This window comes from Hemicordylus capensis, chromosome 5 (assembly GCF_027244095.1).
Source record: "Hemicordylus capensis ecotype Gifberg chromosome 5, rHemCap1.1.pri, whole genome shotgun sequence".
Classification (NCBI taxonomy): Eukaryota; Metazoa; Chordata; class Lepidosauria; order Squamata; family Cordylidae; genus Hemicordylus; species Hemicordylus capensis.
In genome coordinates this window covers 151,780,068-151,798,676 of record NC_069661.1, presented here as the reverse complement: position 1 = coordinate 151,798,676, position 18,609 = coordinate 151,780,068, and the positions used below count along the sequence as shown (strand labels likewise).

At 40.2% G+C, this 18,609-nt stretch overlaps 1 protein-coding gene across 7 annotated transcripts in view; it reads left to right on the top strand.

The window, feature by feature from the left end:
- Positions 1–18,609, top strand: part of SRPK2 (SRSF protein kinase 2) — a 202,626-nt gene that overhangs the window by 34,868 nt on the left and 149,149 nt on the right. For 4 of the 7 annotated variants that reach the window (XM_053257419.1, XM_053257415.1, XM_053257414.1 and 1 more), the window contains one exon: positions 9,282–9,345. The exons of 1 other annotated variant lie outside the window; for it this stretch is intronic. In XM_053257419.1, the coding sequence (XP_053113394.1) occupies positions 9,308–9,345 (38 nt within the window). In that variant the 5' untranslated portion in view covers positions 9,282–9,307. Of the gene's footprint in view, positions 1–9,105; positions 9,346–9,853; positions 9,931–18,609 lie in introns of those variants that run through there. 2 more of the 7 variants (XM_053257420.1, XM_053257418.1) reach the window with 2 other exon arrangements.

Sequence of the window (18,609 nt, the reverse complement as noted above, 5' to 3'; positions counted from 1 at the left end):
ATGGAGTTACACTGGTTGCCGATAGGTTTCCAGGCAAAATACAAAGTGCTAGTTATAACTTCTAAACGGCTTAGGCCTTGGGCCTTAAGAGAGCATCTTCTTCACTACGAACCACACCGCCCATTGAGGTCATCTGAGGAGGTCCGTCTCCAGTTACCGCCAACTCGTTTGGTGGTCACACAGAGATGGGCCTTCTCAGCTCCTGCCCCGAGATTGTGGAATGCGCTCCCTGTTGAGTTACGATCCTCCCATCTCTGGCTATTTTTAAAAAAACATCTGAAAACCCTTTTTTTAACCCAAGTCTTCTCAGGTTTTCAATTAAAAAATACTGTTTGTTAATTTTATGGTTTTTAAATTATTGTATTGTTTTAACTTTTATATGTGTTATATGTCGAACTGTTTTAACTTTTATATGTGTTTTAATTGTTGTTAGCCACTCAGAGATGTAAGTTTGGGCGGGATATAAATTTAATAAATAAATAAATAATGTGAATGTGCACGAAAGCGCATGTGTGCGCACATGCATGGGCTGCTTCTGCTTATTTCCGCTACAAGGAGAGGACAAGGCAGCAGGGAGGTATGCTGCCTCCCCACCTGACCAGTTTTTTAGCAAGCACTGGTGGGGGAAGCATGGCTGGCGGGGTGTGTGAAACCTCTCCCACCCTTAAAGTTATTTCTCCCCTGCTTTCGAACCTCCTGGTGTTCGAACCTGCTCGGAGGCCCATAAAAGGGCCTCCCAACATTTTTGTGCACATCCCTAGTCAATATCTCCATCTTATTTGGATTCAACTTCAGTTTGTTATCCCTCATCCAGCTCAATACTGCTTCCAGGCAGCATTTAGGGAAATTCTGCCATTTTCCAATGAGGTCAATATGGAGAAATAGATTTGGGTGTCATCAGCGTATTTATTATTTATCAGTCAATCAATCAATCAATCAATCAATCAATCAATCAAACTTCTATACTGCCCAGACTTTAATCTCTGAGCGGTTAACATAAAACAATAAATACATATAGAAAAAGTTAAAACAATTCAACAATTTAAAATCACCCATAAAATTAAAACAGACAATTTTAAAAAGCTTGGGAAGCTTGGGTGAAAAGATGGGTTTTCAGATGTTTTTTCAGAATCAGAATTATGCTCCTGTGGCTCAGAGCAAATTGAAACCACTGAGCATGTCCTTCTATACTGCCTGTTCTACAGATACATTCGTGCCGCCCTTATTTCTCCACTGCTGAACAAGCTTCTGGGGCGTACAAATTACTTCTATATTCAATTGCTGCTATCTTACTCTAACCCCCACACCACAAAGATCGTTGCCAAGTTCTGTGTGGTTGCGATTGGCATCCGGTAAAAAATGATAGCTGATGTGCTCCCCCAATTTGATTCCTGATAACACTTGCCTCCATATTCTTCATATCATATTAACTGCACCATGGCAGTGCATCATATTCTATTAGATTAATGTAGTGTAACTTCACCATTTAGCGTATTTTAGTGTATTTTACCATTTAGTAACTCCGTATAACTTTATCATTTTTAGTAATAGTTCAACTTATGGCAACCATTATAGTTTTAACCATTCTTAATTTTAATTCTAGCTTTTTACCACACATGAAATCATTTTCAGCTATATTACTACTACTGTTTAAATTCCCCTTCTATATTTTCTGTGCATTTTAAGTATGTTTAGTGGTTTTAGTTTCTTAGTAGCTTGTTTCATTTTAAATTGTAATCATTTTAAATTTTAGCCTTTTCACAATAGCTATCACCTCTATCAACATGTAACTTTTCTCCAGTATTACCTTCATTTAATGTGTAATTTTACGCTGGTCTCTGACCGTAATAAAACTTGATTCAGATGTTTTTTTAAAATTGCCAGAGATGGGGAGGATCGCATCTCAACAGGGAGCACATGCCACAATCTCGGGGCAGTAACCAAGAAGGCCCATCTCTGTGTAGCCACCAGATGTGTTGGCGGTAACTGGAGACGGACCTCCTCAGAGTAGGTCATGCTTGACCAAATTAAGCGTGTGAAGTAGGTCAGAGAGGACACTTAAGAGCGATTATGTTTACTGCTCTAGTGAGTTCATTATTTCATGTTTGCACCAGAGCTTCGACAGAATCACTAGCAGAGGCAACTCTAAACCCTTTTAAGGCTTCTTGGAATCCTATTGGATCCAATAACCTTCTCAGATGCGCCAACCTAATAGGTCCCTCTCACATAACACTAGAACCAGGGATCATCCCATGAAATTGATTGCCATGAAATTTAGGACCAACAAATGGAAGTACTTTTTTACACAATGCATAATCAACTTGTGGAATTCTCTGCCACAAGATGTGGTGACAGCCAACAACCTGGATGGTTTTAAGAGGGATTTGGATAACTTCATGGAGGAGAGGTCTGTCATTGGCTAGTAGTTGGAGGGCTATAGGCCACCTCCAGCCTCAAAGGCAAAATGCCTTTGAGTACCAGTTGCAGGGGAGTAACAGCATGCCCTCAACTCCTACCTGTGGCTTCCAGCGGCATCAGGTGGGCCACTGTGTGAAACAGGATGTTGGACTAGATGGGCCTTGGGCCTGATCCAGCAGGGCTGTTCTTATGTCCTTCACCCCTGCAGAGGTAGGTTTTGGTTAAAAGCCCTACCTTAATCACATGGTGGTCCATCCATGACAATGGGGATATGACAGGGGTCCCCACCCATGAACACCACCCTGATCAGAGCAGAAGAGCAAATCGAGCGTGTGACCAGAATCATGTGTCAGTCCACTTGGTATAGGCCCATAGTTGTCATGGCCACTGTAAACTGAGCTGTTTCTGACAACCCAGTCCCAAAATGAACATTGAAATCTTCCTCCAACAACAACCTGGGCAACTCCAATGCCAGCTCTGCAATCAGATCAGTCAACTCAGTTAGGGACTCTGTTGGGCAGTGGGGTGATCGGTACACCAACCAAACTCCCAGTCTATCCTTGATCCCCAGGCTTAAGTACACACATTCAATATAGGCCAGTTCCCCATCAGGGATCCTGGTAAGGGAGGGAGATGGTATTGTTATAGACTAAAACCACCTCACCCCCACCCACATCCTTTTACCTGCTCCAACACATGGAGTAAAGCAGAATTATTACTTCACCCAAAAATATACATTGAAATAATGTTTTACTTTTAGGATCAAACTATATGTTAATTTCATCACATGGATAAATCTGTAAATTACACCCCACCCCCACCCCATGTTCAAGGCTTTTCCATGCTGCCTTTGTAGATCTTTCTGGTCCAGAGTACAGTATCTCCTGTGGACAACGGGTGCTGACATGGAAATGTTCCATGTGATGCAAAAGAAAATGTTCTGCTCAGGAACCAGTATGATGCAAAAGGGTAATTCAAAGAAAATTAAGGAGTAATATTTAGCATCAAGGAATTTTGTCACCTGGAACTGATGCTCTTGAGATCACCTTACTTGGTACAGGTAGATCTAAGTTAGGCAAGAGAATGCCAAATTCCCTAATGTTTGTAGTAGGGTAAGAAGGCTTTCAAATACTGTAGTATTTGTCATATGGTTGTTGGTGTACTTGTCATAAGCTCAGGCTCTTTACAAGAGTTTCTTTTACAAAGTTTATTTAATATTACCTATTGGAAGCAACCATTTTAATCATTATGTCCAAGGATGCCTTTGTAATGCACATAGGTGCTGATTGGTTAGGTTTGAAGAAAGAGGGAAGAATAATCAGAACTGCTACCACACAATTCATTTTTATTAAAAATTTAAATACAATACATTAACTTTGAGCTATGATAATTTGCATATAGATATTGTATTCTGCCATATAAGTATATAGATATTGTGCCATATCTAATAAGCAAACTCTTACTATTTAAAACATTTTCTCTAATCAACAAGCCATATAATTTGTTGTCTGGATCGTCTCCAAGTTCTTAAATTCTCTAATGGAAAAGCTCCTCTATTTAGCAAACAGCAACTACTAGCTTTCACTTAGTTTAGTTTGCAGCAGAATCCAATTGTCTGTCCCATCCTGTTCACAGATGAGCAGAATTATTGCTGTTTTCAAATGTTCATCCTTTCTTACTGTCTTTTCCTTCTGTAACTCTTACTATTTCCTTCTGTTGTCCACCCATCTTTCTTTCCCAGCACTTCTTTGCTCTTTCCTTTAAGCAATTATTCAAGCTGTCCTTTTCTCTGCTTCTGCTATTGTCAGGCAACAATTCTATTGGAGGAATTAAATCAAGGGATTACACTTACTTTACACTCCTGTTGTTGAAACTGCTTATCGAGGACTGGGTACAGCAGCAGTTCTCCTACCTCAGCTTTTTGTTCCACCTCCTGGGAGTCAGGTAATGCCCATAACCGCCTGACAGCTGCTATTTATTAATCCATATCTGAGCTACATTCATGCATTGTCTATATGCTAGAATGCAATGTCATTATCCACCCAAAAACCTTCTCTAGCAGATCTTCACAAAAATGGCTTTCCATATTTCCACATAAGCACTGCATCCATCCATCTTGGGATTTGTAAATCCCAACATTCCTACAAAAGAGATATACTTTTAAAATCTTTTTTCCCATGACTATATAGGTATACACCACTCTCACTCTGGCTACTGTTGATCTCCTGTATATTTGCAGCTTGTAGGTAGCTTTGTAATGATTTTTTGCACATAAGGAGTATCTTTTGTGCAATATACTGTAAACTTGCATTTCCTCTTGTGAAGACAATACTGAGCTTTTGCAACAGAAAGCTAGATAGACCAATGGTCTGACTCAGTGTATGGCAGCTTCCTCCTCAAGTTGTCTTTGAAAGCTACAAGGAAGCAAATGAGCTATGTTGTTCCTTGGTTCTGTTCTACATAGATCAACTTGTAACTAAAAGCCTCTTTGTTACACACTGAGGCTATTCCCACGATCACTGGAAAGCAGGCTAAGGGAGCTTAGCCTGCTTTCCAGGGATGGTGGGAACCACCGGGCTCACAGGCAAGCCTGGTGCTCCCAAGGCGGCTAGCCCGCCTAATTCACCCTCCCCTTAAATGAGGTTAATGGAGCGAGCGCTCTGTTAACCTCATTTGGTTGTTTATGTGTTGCCGTGGTGAAACACAAGTAGACTCCCAACCGGTAGGGATGAGCCCGGACCGGTCCGGAGGCCATTCTAAAGGCCTCCGGACCGGTGCGGACCTGGGAGGTTCGGTTTGGGTGTGTGTGGGGGGTTGCTTTAAGAGCGGGGGAGGGTTTACTTACCCCTCCCCTTGCTTTCCCGCTCTGGTGCCCATAATTTTAGTAGTAATTGGGGCGGCAGGATACCTCTCGCTATGAAAAGCTCCCAGGAGTCCTCTGCACACGCACGCACATTACAGAGATGCTCCGCGCGCTTGTGTGAAGCATTTCACTGTGTTAACTAAATGACGGTGGGTGTCTTTATACACTTTCCTTTGCAAGAAAAGTCTCAAGCCTAATGAGTGAGTTAAAGGTCTTGAATGTTTTTCAGTGGTATGAAAATTTAAAGTGACCTTTGAACACTGATGTGCATAGTCATAAAGTGTTACTGTGAGGGTGTTCAGATGAATGATCAATCACCTTTCATTACGTTAGAACTCCAGTCCACCTTGGAATAGGAACATAGGAAGCTGCCATATACTGAGTCAGACCACAGGTCCATCTAGTTCAGGTCCATCTAGCTCAGACTGGTAGTGGTTTCTCCAAGGTTGCATGTACAGGTGAAACTCGGAAAATTAGAATATCGTGCAAAAGTCCATTAATTTCAGTAATGCAAATTAAAAGGTGAAACTGATATATGAGACAGACGCATTACATGCAAAGCGAGATAAGGCAAGCCTTAATTTGTTATAATTGTGATAATCATGGCGTACAGCTCATGAAAACCCCAAATCCACAATCCCAGAAAATTAGAATATTACATGGAACCAAGAAGACAAGGATTGTAGAATAGAACAATATCGGACCTCTGAAAAGTATACAGTGTACTGTGCTTGATTGGCCAGCAAACCCGCCTGACCTGACCCCATAGAGAATCTATGGGGCATTGCCAAGAGAAGGATGAGAGACATGAGACCAAACAATGCAGAAGAGCTGAAGGCCGCTAATGAAGCATCCTGGTCTTCCATAACACCTCATCAGTGCCACAGGCTGATAGCATCCATGCCACGCCGCATTGAGGCAGTAATTGCTGCAAAAGGGGCCCAAACCAAGTACTGAATACATATGCATGCTTATAATTTTCAGAGGTCCGATATTGTTCTATTCTGCAATCCTTGTCTTCTTGGTTCCATGTAATATTCTAATTTTCTGGGATTGTGGATTTGGGGTTTTCATGAGCTGTACGCCATGATCATCACAATTATAACAAATTAAGGCTTGACTTATCTCGCTTTGCATGTAATGTGTCTGTCTCATATATCAGTTTCACCTTTTAATTTGCATTACTGAAATTAATGGACTTTTGCACGATATTCTAATTTTCCGAGTTTCACCTGTAGGAATCTCTTTCAGCCCTATCTTGGAGATGCCAGGGAGTGAACCTGGAACCTTCTGCTCTTCCCAGAGTGGCTCTATCCCCTAAGGGGAATATCTTACAATGCTCACACATCAAGTCTCCCATTCATATGCAACCAGGGTGGACTCTGCTTAGCTAAGGGGACAGGTCATGCTTGCTACCACAAGACCAGCTCTCTTCTCAGTAATGCTTATGATCTGTTAATGGTAACTAGATCAAGCCAGTAAAAAAAACCCCAAACCAAACCAAACAGAAATGAGGGTTAAATTTTTGTAACCTCTTTCTTCCAAGGTATACTACTACTTCTCTTCACACACTGAGCAGGTTCAGGTGTAACAGGAAACCATGGTTTCCTTTTATGTGAAGGAGCTCTGGAGAGCCATGGGCTCCCACCTTCTATCTCCTCTTCCTTTATGTACTGAAGAAGATCCAACCAGATTTTGATTTTGGTTTGTTCAAAAAACAAAATTAAAACTAAACACTTTCCCCTTGTTTTAAATAACTATCATTCCACACATAATTTTAAAAATGAAAGCAGAGCTTTCAATCTCCTCTTTTGATACATGAAGGACAGAGAAGGGAGTGTGTGAGCCTGTTGCTCACTGGGGCTCGTTTACATAGTGGGAAACCATGGTTTCCTGTTACATCTGGACCATTGTCTCCATTTTGCTTTCTAAATCACTGAAACATTAGGTTGGAAGGGAATTAATATACCACTCAGTCCAATCATCTGCTCTAAGACAGGCTATGCTTGTGTTCTCTTAGATGACTTAACAATTTCTGAAAGAGAACCTACAATTGTTTGCTCTTAGGAATTTCTCCCCCTACCCCGCTGACATTTTAGGCAGGCGTGCCAACATGATTTTGTGGGTCCCGTGCACTGTATGTGGATTGCCATTTCAATTTATTGGGATTTGTGAGATGGACTGCTACCTGCACTCCTCAGTGCACAGAGCTCTTTCTACCTTCCCAATCCAAATTGCCTGCCAGCCCTCCAACCATCCTCTTTTCCACTCTTCTAGCCCACCTTTCTGCCTGCCTATCATCCTTTTTGTCTGCCATCCTTCCTTCACAGAGACTCTCTAGGCCAGTACTGTACTAGCCTCAGTGAAGTGTATTGAGGCTGTAGAGTGGTGGTCTAGAGTGTCTCCCTAGAGACAGTCAAGGCCCGTACTGAGCTCTTTGTAGCAGTAACAAGAAGCTGCCCTGGTGGGCAGGCAGGCATAGGCAGCTGGGGTGGTGTTATATCTCTTGTGCTGGGCTCCTTTTGCCTCTGAGCCTGCTGTGGGAAACTCTGTTTTCCTTACTGGTGGCTCTGATTCTAGGACATCTTTCCTGTCCTTTCTTCAGTTGCTGAAATGAATTATTTCTCCCAATCTTTTTGTCATCCTAAATATTTGAAAATGTTCTGGTCCCCATCTTTTTTTTTTTTTTTAGTTAAGCATGCTTGGTTCTTTCAGTCTTTCCTCGTATGGGTTGAAGTATCGGCAAACTTTTTAGTCGTCTTCTGAATACTTTCCAGCTTCCCAGTATTTTTAGCTTGTGTTGCCTAGAATTGAAGAATCTGTAGTGTCACTCAGGTTTCTGTTGGTAGCCACTACATTTCTCATATCAATTTTATATTGCTGCTGTCTAGCTGGATACTCCCCCATCTTGCACTTGTGTATTGGTTCTCCTTATCTATGTGCAACATTTGTGTCCTTTTAGAAACTGATTTCATTTATATATGCCTAGCTCTGTAACTTATTGAGATGCCTCTGAATGTTTAAATGTGTGTGTGGGAAAGAACATATTTCATAAATATTAAGTTTGTAATCGTTTTTTTTAAATTCAAACAGTTGTAAGATTACTGAGGAGAAACAATTGAAAAGAATAACATTTGGAAATGTTAGAGGTGTATTTTGAAGGTATTAATATATATTGTGATTTTGATATCATTTGTGACATAGAAATTTTAGGTGATATGACAAGGTTCCTATGTTCCTAAGGTTCTCCCATCACCACCAGAAAGAGGAGTAGTAAAATTTGATCTGGCTCTCAGTATCTCTAGTTTAGTTGATGCTGTCGGATCATTTTTGCTTGGTCAAACATAATATGTCAACCCAGCTCTGATAGTGAGTGTTGCTGTTAGTTTAGAGCATTAGAAGAGAAACAGCTTCAGAGTGGGGGGAACCTTCTTTTTGCTTTCATATTATGATGTCTTATATGATATTAATTTGGCAAAGCAGATTATTTAAAACTGCTCATTATTTCAAATCTAAATGTTAACAAGTAAGCACCGCCTCCTTTGTGACACAAATGATTCAAAGAACCATATCTCCCCCTTCCCACACCCAATCTTTTGAAATCATAAAATCTTACAGCAAATAGATTTCTTGCTGTCCGGCTGTGAAACTCCATAAATGATTTGTTGGATTTTTCTTAGTAGCTGGAATGTGCCTCTGCATGTAATCTCTTTTAAGAATCATCTGGTAAATGTCAGTTCAACCTCAAGAGGAAACACCCCTCTGTGTAAAAGAAATGGTACTTCCTGCTTTCATAAACAGTCATGTGCATAGTTTAGCAAGGCCTGATGCCTCTGGAGCTTTTTCTTTTATGGCACCATTGAATCTGCCTCTGCAGAAGTACAGTGAATGCTGTGGCTTCATTTGGAACAAAGGGGATTAGGGAAAAAATCTTTCTGATAAGGCATTTGAAAGCAAGGGCAGGCAGTCTTTGGTTGTGAATATTTTCTGATTTTTCCAGAAATCAAGCAGAAGATTGAGCTGCTGATGTCAGTTAACTCTGAGAAGTCGTCCTCTTCAGAAAGGTACAGCTACATCTCCTGCATGAACAATTAATGGTGTAGTATTGCTAAGCCACAGCATAGGGTATTTTTTTTTTGGTTAAGTTTGCTGATTGTGTTCACATATTGCATGTTTGCCATGATAATGTATTAACTGAATCTGTGTTTCTAGTTAAGCTTTGTAACGTTTGCAGAGGGTTATTTCATTTTATTTTTTTAAAAATGAAGTCTGATCTATGCAGCATGCAAATCCATAATAGAGTTGTCTTCTGGTATATATGTATGCTTTATACTGTTGCTGCAGTCTGTGTGTGTGTGTGTGTGTTCCATCCCTGAGAGCATCTTGATTTTAAAATCCAGATTGAAAGATGCTTTGTAAAGATGCTACAGATAATTTTACTTACAAAATTGGCATTGTTCTTGAATCTAGCAGAAAATAGAATCTGTTAAAAACATCATGTTGTGTTGAAAGGGAGTGTCCTTTGCAAATAGCTTAGGAATTGCAAACCTATGAATTAGTCACATTCTGTGAGGGAGATGTGATGCTGCTTCAAGTCTGTGCTAGGAAATGGAGCAGTCACTGCATGCAGTAATGGTTCATGCCTCCAGGTAAGGACAAAATGACTCAGAAGTGTGTTTAGAGCAATCATTTTATCTGTCAGTCTGCCTCTAATATTCACAAGTAGTTGTTTAATTTTATATATGTATTGTAGTCTTTGGCTTTTACAGTATACAAGGTGGCTAACGAACAAACCTATCCAACCATATTTTGCTTTAAGATAAATTCTTGCCAGTAGCATATACAGTAAGCAGAACTATATTTCATATGTGGCAGTACTTATGAAATCTTTCTCCAATAAAATGCTTATTAGTCTTTTCTTCTGTGATCTAGAATTCTATCTTGGGTAGGAATTTCATATATTGCCTATTGGGGACACTGCATAATTATTAATTTAATAAACCCAAATGCTGATTTAAAGTTGAATATTAACAAAGTATATGTAAGAGAACACAATTCAATGAACTAGATGCATCTTTGCTAATCAATAGGAGATAAAGTATATAATTTAAAAAGAGCCTGCACTGTGTGGCATGTATAGCTTTAAAATAAGAACAGTTCATTTGGTTTGTAAGTGTAAAAAGGGAGACCATGTGGCAGTAACCAGCAAGGGCTGTCTTTATATTGCATTTTATGACCAAATATCATAGCGAGAATACATAAAATGGTGTGGGTGGGGTGGGGTAGGGAAACAGGGAGATGTTTCTTTCTTTTTCAGAATTGGAAGAAGGTAATGAAAGGGTTTAGTTGCTTTGCCATAGAAACAGAAGCTCAGCATTAAAATGCTAAATAGGTTCAATGTTCAGTTTTTCCATCCCTAACTGATTCTATATGGGCTATAAATGTTATGCCAATAAAATGGTGGTGGTGATGACGTGAGGGAAGAGGCAGAAGATGAAAATAGCACAGGGAAAGAATGCCAACTGTGATTTTAGGATTTCTCTTAAGGAATGGCACTGATACTGAGGTAAAAGCCAATTAGAATATTCTTATTTGCTAAAGTGTATATTATGAAGGGATTGATAGCTCATGCTGCTCAGAAATATATTTCTAACTCTGGGATGTAAACTGGCAGCTGATTGGAATTAATCTGCCTCCTTAATGCATAAATGCACATAATTAGACAAGGAAGAAGGAAATTTAAATTGTGCTAATGGATCATGAAAAATGCCCTTTATTGGGGAGGGTAGAGGGAGAAACAGCATCCATCATAATGTGTATATAAATATACAGTGTAAGTATAAGCTAAAGAAAACTGTAAATTTTAAAGGCCCCTCATGATTTTAACAGTACAGTTTAAGAATGGTGGTTGTAGGAATATGTAGCCTTTGACATAACTGCATAAACATATGCTTTAAAAAAAATCATTGACCTGTAACAGTCTGTCTTGTCTGAGGGACCCTAAGAGGCAATCTTTTCCCATGGGGCTTAAGTGAGCCTAAGTTTCTCTGGACTGGGAGTAGTGTGTGTTTTAAAAATGTATTTATCTCCAACCAGTTGGACTTGTATACTACTGACTATACGAGGTAATATTATTTCAGATTCTTCATTACTTTTATAAACTACTTGGGAAAGGTAAGCCGGCATTTTTCACTACAGGTGGGAAATCTAAAATTGAGGATTACTGTAAGATGAATGAGTGTGCATACACTAACAGTTGTGCATGTTCACATGAAGATGCGGAGAATTTGTACCAATTGGCACAAATTGACAGTGGTGATAAAGAATTTTACACTTTGTGTATAGATAATTGTCAGTGGATGTTGGAAAATGAATGTATAGAGAAATTTGTACATTGCTCAGATAATATGCATAGTCCCCAAATGGAGAGCATGTTACTTGAGCTGCCAGTCTATATGCTATTAAACTGACCTTGTTTAGGACCAAAGATTGCCTTCTTCTGGAGCAAAGAGTTATTCTGTTAGAGGAAGGGAATCTTTTGGATCCAATTTACTCAGTAGAATACATTCATCAACATGACTGGGCAGTGTGTGAAAACCCCTTTTCATGCAGTCACCTTGTGCACCTTTCCCACACCTTCATGTAAATGTGCACAATCACTGGTGTATATTCAAAGACTTCAGTGAATTACCATTAACCACATAATTCACACACATGCCCATGTAATGATGTGGGTTTTTAGATCCTATATCTATTTGGCTCTGATTTAGCATGTTTAACTTATTAATGAACAAAAAAAAATTAAGTATCTCATATCAATTCTTATGTGCCTTAGAATTCTTGCAAAAGTTTTCCAATAGCCCAGAGTAATTGAACTGAAATACTTGATTGGGGGCGGGGGGGAATCCATAAAACCTATTTATAGCAAAATCTTATGCATGTTTACTCAGGAAATAAATCCCTATCCATGTTTTCTCAAAAGTATTCTTTAATGCTTGCATATTGGAAGTGTGTATAGGATTGAACATAGGATTTGAACTATAGGAAGATAGTTCAATTTCATACAAATTCAAAGCATTACATGTAATTTTTATTGAAATATGTAAATAATATTAAAACGTGATAATTCAGTAGCATGCTGTTCCCTTTCATTTTAGGTTTTGCTTAAATTTTAAGAAAACAATGAAGGTACTGAAATATGTAAAGCTTTGCATTTGTTTGAATTTGACTGCAGTCCTATGCACATTTTCCAACATTGGATTTGGAAGGTCTTAAACTGGTAAGAGTTGAAAAACTACAGATCAAAAAACATAGACCTTCAACAAATTTTACCTATCTGCCACTCCATAAAAGTGTCTTTCAAAGATGTTCATTAGTGAGAAGTGGGAGTCAGATGACCCAGATAAGGAGGGCATTTAATATGTTTCTGTTAATGAGTAGTATCCAGAATGGTGCAAGCCATTTTCCTCACCTTTTCTCCTCCACAACAGTTTGGGATTCAGTACAGGTGGCTGCAGGGAGAAAGGAAATCCTTAGAAACCAGGTGGAGACCCCTTGCACAAGGGGGAATATGGTTTGTGGTAACTGTTGCATCAGCACTGCTTTGGATGCTGCTTAATATTTATTTTTCTGTGCATAGCACTTGAAAACTGATAGTAAACTGTCTTTGAAGATAAGTGCGGGCATATCTGCCCCCATAAACATTTACCAGTTTGTGTTCCTGCATGGACCTAAGTGTTGCAAGTCAACTTAAACTGCGATCTGGAAGTTACTACACTTTCCTTTCACCTGCAGAGTGTAGCAAGGCAAAAAGTGCCTTGCTGTAGCTCTTTATGTGCAAATAGGTTTTGATGATAGTAGCTTCCTGACTGAGTCTATTAGAGAGCATTGCAGTGGTGGCTTCTAGGAATGTGCACGGAACCGGTCCGTGCTTTCCTGGGAGGGCGGGGAGGAGTTTCTTTAAATGATAGGGTAGGTGCTGCCTACCTGTCAGCCCCCACCCCGCTGCTTTCCTCCTGCTGGTGCTTTCCAGAAAAGCGAGTGCGCTGGTCTGCAACGTTCCTGCTTGCAGTCCCAGCAGCGTTGCCATGCTCATAGCTGGTGTGCATTCTGACCATGAGTGTGGCGATGCTGCTGGGGCTTCTAGCAGGAACACTGCAGTCCAGTGCACCCTCCTTTTTGGAGAGCGCCAGCAGGGGAAAAGTGATAGGGTGAGGGCTGACAGGTAGGCATCGTCTTCTCTGACACTTAAAGCAACCCCCCACCCTCCAAACCAGTTCGAATGCCGGTGGACGAAACCAGTTCGGCACTGCAGAAAGGGAGTGCAGAACCAGTTCTGTGCACATCCCTAGTGGCTTCCATCAACCCTAAGTGTGGTTCCCTGACAAATTGTTTATTAGAACTGTGTGAAGCTTTGACTAAAGCTGAGTGCTCTCCATAGCCCCACGGCATTCCCAGCATTCCGTGTGCACTTTCCAAGGTGGTGCTGGGACTTGAGAGGGCTCTTTTAAGAAAAAAGGATCCTTCTCAAGCCCCAGCACCATCTTGACAAGTGCTGGGAAGTGTAGTTCTTCCTAGTACTTCCCCATAGAACTCTGTGGGGCAAAAACTGGGAAGGACTGTACTTCCCAATGCTCCATAAGCATCTTCCAAGATAGTACTGGGGCTTAGCAGAATTCTGTTTCTCTTAAAGGGCCTTTCAGATCTGGAGGAAGCACAACACCACATAGAGATCAGCATAGTGAGAACTGACTGTCATACCCCCCCCCCCGCCCATAGTCACCCATGCTTAAAAAATTGTGGAAATCAGTCTAATCGGAGTGGAGGGGAATTGTTGTGATTTTTTGGTTTGCTGCTCACCAAGGGTGAGTAGCAGCCTCTTCTAGGTGTGAGTGTTTAAGTAGCGAACTGTATGATTGCATGATGCTCCAACTACAGTTGCTACCACAGCACCGTCTACCCATTGTTCCGTTGCCTTGACTGCTTCCTGCCTCTCTTTTGCTGCTACCACCACTGATGTTTCAATTGGAGAAAGAAAGCATAGTGCAGCAGCTTCTGTAGGTACATGCTGATCCCCCCTCAAAGCTTTAAAAAACGGTTGCTGAAGAGAATTTTATGCAGTGACAACATTGAGGGGTGGGCGACAGTTACAGTAAGAGGCTCTGGAATGGTAGAAGTGGGCATTTAGGTAAGAAGGAATGAGTAGGGCCAGCAGAGCATATTTCACTCTTCCAAGTTATTTTCAAGGCTGGATTATTGTTTGAATATAAAATGAAAAACAACAGGTAACCCCATTTGTTTGCAGGCATGATGCCATCTTTCAGTTTTGTCTTCCTTTGTAGCAGGGAGTTGAACCAGGTAGTCTTTTAACCCTTTGAATTCTGGTTCTGTGTGGTGAAAATTAAACCCTTTTCAGAACTTTGGTGGCTTGCTTTAACTTCATTTGAGGAATTTACAAGTTTCTCCAATCACATTCACAGTTGCTAAAATATTTCATGTATCGTGTATTCACTTTTCTTTTTTGTAAGATATAGATTAAACAACCAAGTAAAGTGCATATTTGCAGATCTGATTTTCTGGATACTGAATTTAGTGTCTTTTCTTTGATGATAATCTGATATCTTAAGTGTCATTGTATAGTTAAAGGTGATTGGTGAAGTTGGTAGAACAACATATTTGGCTTCTGTATATATTTATAAAACAAGCACATCCATCCTCCCCCTTCCTGTGGCATTTCTAATATACAAAAAAAGCTCTTTACATTTTACTTCTACCTGCAAGGCAGGTTAGACTGGGCTGCAGTTGGGCTGCATCTAGGAGAGTGTTATTGGCTGAGCAGAGAAACTGAGTCTTTTACATCCAAACTGAACACACTGTCCACTGCAGCATGCTTCACTATTTTGCTCCCAAACCAAGATGATTCAGAGTTTAAAATTAGACAAATTCTCAAGAGGAGAAGAAGAAAGGGATGAAAAAACTTGCAGATAGAAGGGAAAGAAAATTGTTAAAGTATCTAAGACATAACATTGCCATTCAGTAATGAAGCAGGGAGTTGAGAGATACTGCTTTTTCTCCATTTTATTTCCACTTGACTTATTGCCTTGAGCCTTATATGCTCTCTCTTTTTCTTTTTAGTAATTGATTTTTTCCCAGAGTAAATGAAATGCTTACTTTCCTTGATGCTTCTGCTGCTCAAGAGTTTGCCCCCATCTCAGGGCCTGACTAAAAAGAGAGAAAACAGCAAGAAATATTAATACTGAAATGGGATGTTCATCTGCTCCCCCTGGCAAACTCCCCCACTGCTGAGGAAATTGCTTCAAAATGTACTGGCTGTGACCCAACAGTCCATATCTTCCCATGAACAGTAAGAGTTCCATTGTCAGGGAATGCACTGCAAGTGCAGTAGGATTGCACAGGGAGAGCTTTCCCAAACATTGAAGAGAATAAGGTAGCCTTCTTGTGCAGAGCAGTGTCTGCATATTCAAGCCAGCATGCTTGTCTGTGTACACACCCCCTGAAACACCTAATAAGGGGTTTCACGGTTCTGTCAAGTACATTGCTCTGAGGTCATTCACACAATCAAAAACGGTGTTCTACCCGTGTTTGGGGGTTGTGTGGAAGCAAGGTAGGAGGAAAAGCCACTCAGGTTTTCCTCATATCATGCTTTCAAGCAACTGAAAATTGGAGCACATAGAACTCCCAAATGTGGGTAGAACACAGTTCTTGATTGTGTGATTGACATCTCTGAGTTGCTTCCACAGTAAGTTGTCTTTGAGTAAATGTACATAAAAACAAATAATGCAGCAGAGATAATTTAATCACACTACGTTTTCAGGATCAAATAAGCTCAATAGGGCACTTTGCAGATAGGAAAGATAGGACACTTCCTCAATAGGGTGCTTTCCTGCAATGGGGTCACATCGTATCTCGAAAGTGCTTCCACACTTCCTTCGTCGTGACACCACAGTCCCTACATGGACAGCAGGGTGCCGTTCACATTTCCAATGTCTTGTTTCGAATTTAATTGCTATAATATAGAGCTAGGATGTCGTATATCCGGTGTAAAAAGGTTGCTGTTCTTTCGGAATTTTAGTTTCCGCGAGACTGCTACCCTTGCTGTTTACGTTTCAAATGCGACTTGCCTGAATGGAAGCATTTGTTTTATTTGTAAACCGCTCTGAGCCAATTTTGGAAGGGCAGTATAAAGATTGACTAAATAAATAAATAAATATTTGCTGTGGTTGAGCAGCTAGGCTGGAAAGCACCTAGGTGAAGCAATGGTAGTAAACTGTATTCAACTCTATATGTGTAGTTGTATGAATATGTTTGTGGTAGAAGGGATGTGCAGAGGCAGAGACTGAGGCAGTTTTCTATCTCTGCAGTTGCTATAGCCAAGAGACTTTTAAAGCAGAACAATAGCTCACGCTGTACTATGGACACTTCAGTGTGTCAATTGCCAAGAGCCCTAGCTGCTAGGGATGTGCATGAACTGGTTCGGCAGTCCTTTTACAGACCACTGAACTGGTTTGGAGGTCCAGCGGTTCAGATGGTTCAGCGGGGGGGGGGTTTACCTTTTAAGGAGCAAGGAAGGTGCTCTTCTCCTCCCCACAGCGTTTCCCCTGCTGTGCTGGGCGGCAGCGTGCCTTCTTGCTGCCCCGGTCAACATCAGACCAGAAGTGGCCAGTGCGTGTGTGTGACGTTCAGTGATTTGGGGCAAAGCGCCGGCAGGAGAAATGCTGCATGGTGTCTGTGTGTGGGGGGAGAGCACCCTCCCTGCTCCTTAAAGGAAACCCCCCTCTGCCACCGAACTGTCCGCCCACCGAACCTTACACATCCACTAGCTGCATATGCTAGCTGTAGCCTACAAAAGTAAAATACATTGCATATTATAATTACCCATCATAACGTGTATTCCGTAAGTAGCTTGATGTATTTAAGAGTTGCAAAAAGTTCCTGAAAACACAGCTGATTTTTAGAAACCAGGCTTATGTTAAGGTACTATTTAGATTTTCAAACTAAATAAGGGCAGTGGGGAGAACAAGAAATATGGAAAATCTACTTTGCAAAGATGATTGTACCATCTATTAAAAATGTTGAAGAAAAATATGGAAAATAAGTCAAATTAATTGGAGATAATTTCTGTATATTGCATTAATATCGGTCTCAAGGCTAGAGAAATACTAAAGGCTGTGTCTAAAAACAGTTTCTAGACCACTAACCTGATCTTTCAGAGGGAGTTCAACCCCCTCTGGAGTAGGTTAAACACTACCTCACATCAGATAAAAATTTATTTATTTGTTAGTTACCGCTCCTTTACGAAAGTGTTATATATATAAAGTAAATGCATAAGTACATGAAAGAAATTATTTCTTTTTCTATGTAACTACTACTACAGATATGTAAATTGCTTTGTGAACTTTTTTTCCAAAGGCAGTATATAAATATTCATAATAATAAAATGGAAATGCTAAACTACTGAAGATTAAGGCTGCAATCTTAAGCATACTTACTTGGAAGTAGGTCCTACTGAACACAGTGGAACTTTCTTCTGAGTAAATATGTAGGTTGCATGTGTACTTCTACCCTCAGTGGATTTTAATCTCATCATTTTTCATAATTATATACAACAGTATAAAAAAGTATGGTTGGAGCTTCTAATTCATGTTTGAATTATTTGTCTATTGTTTTGAAAATATCCTGTTTCATTTTTAATATTTTTCTCTAAGGAGTGTTCAATTATATAAATGGGAATTAAAATCTTATTGCAGAGATTGCACAGATGGGATATCTGTATGTCTAGTTGAAACTAAAATGACAGAAGATCTTGGAGACATCGTGGCTTGTACAAGATTATCATTTAGGATGACTGTGTATTCATGACGAGCAGCTAGTATTGAATTTGAACACAACAGCTTTGACTGTTTGCAGGAAATATTCTGAGTACTTTGAGAAAACAGTCCTAAATGATTGCAACTGTTTTTCCTGTATCAGTCTAGGAAGTGTGTCTGGGATATTCTTACTAACTTATACATGTGTACAAATGTGTTGGTACCCCTCCACGAAAAAAGAAGAACCCACAACTGTCTCTGAAATAACTTGAAACTGACAAAAGTAATTGGCACCCATCATTGTTTATTCCACATTTTATGAAAATCAGACTTTGCTTTAGGGTTTTGATGCAACTTCTTTCAAATAATAACACAAATGAAAATGGCATGGACAAAAATGATGGGACCCTGAACCTAATATTTTGTTGCACAACCTTTAGAGGCAATAACTGCAAACAAGCGATTCCTGTAGCTCTCAGTGAGACTTCTGCACCTGTCAAC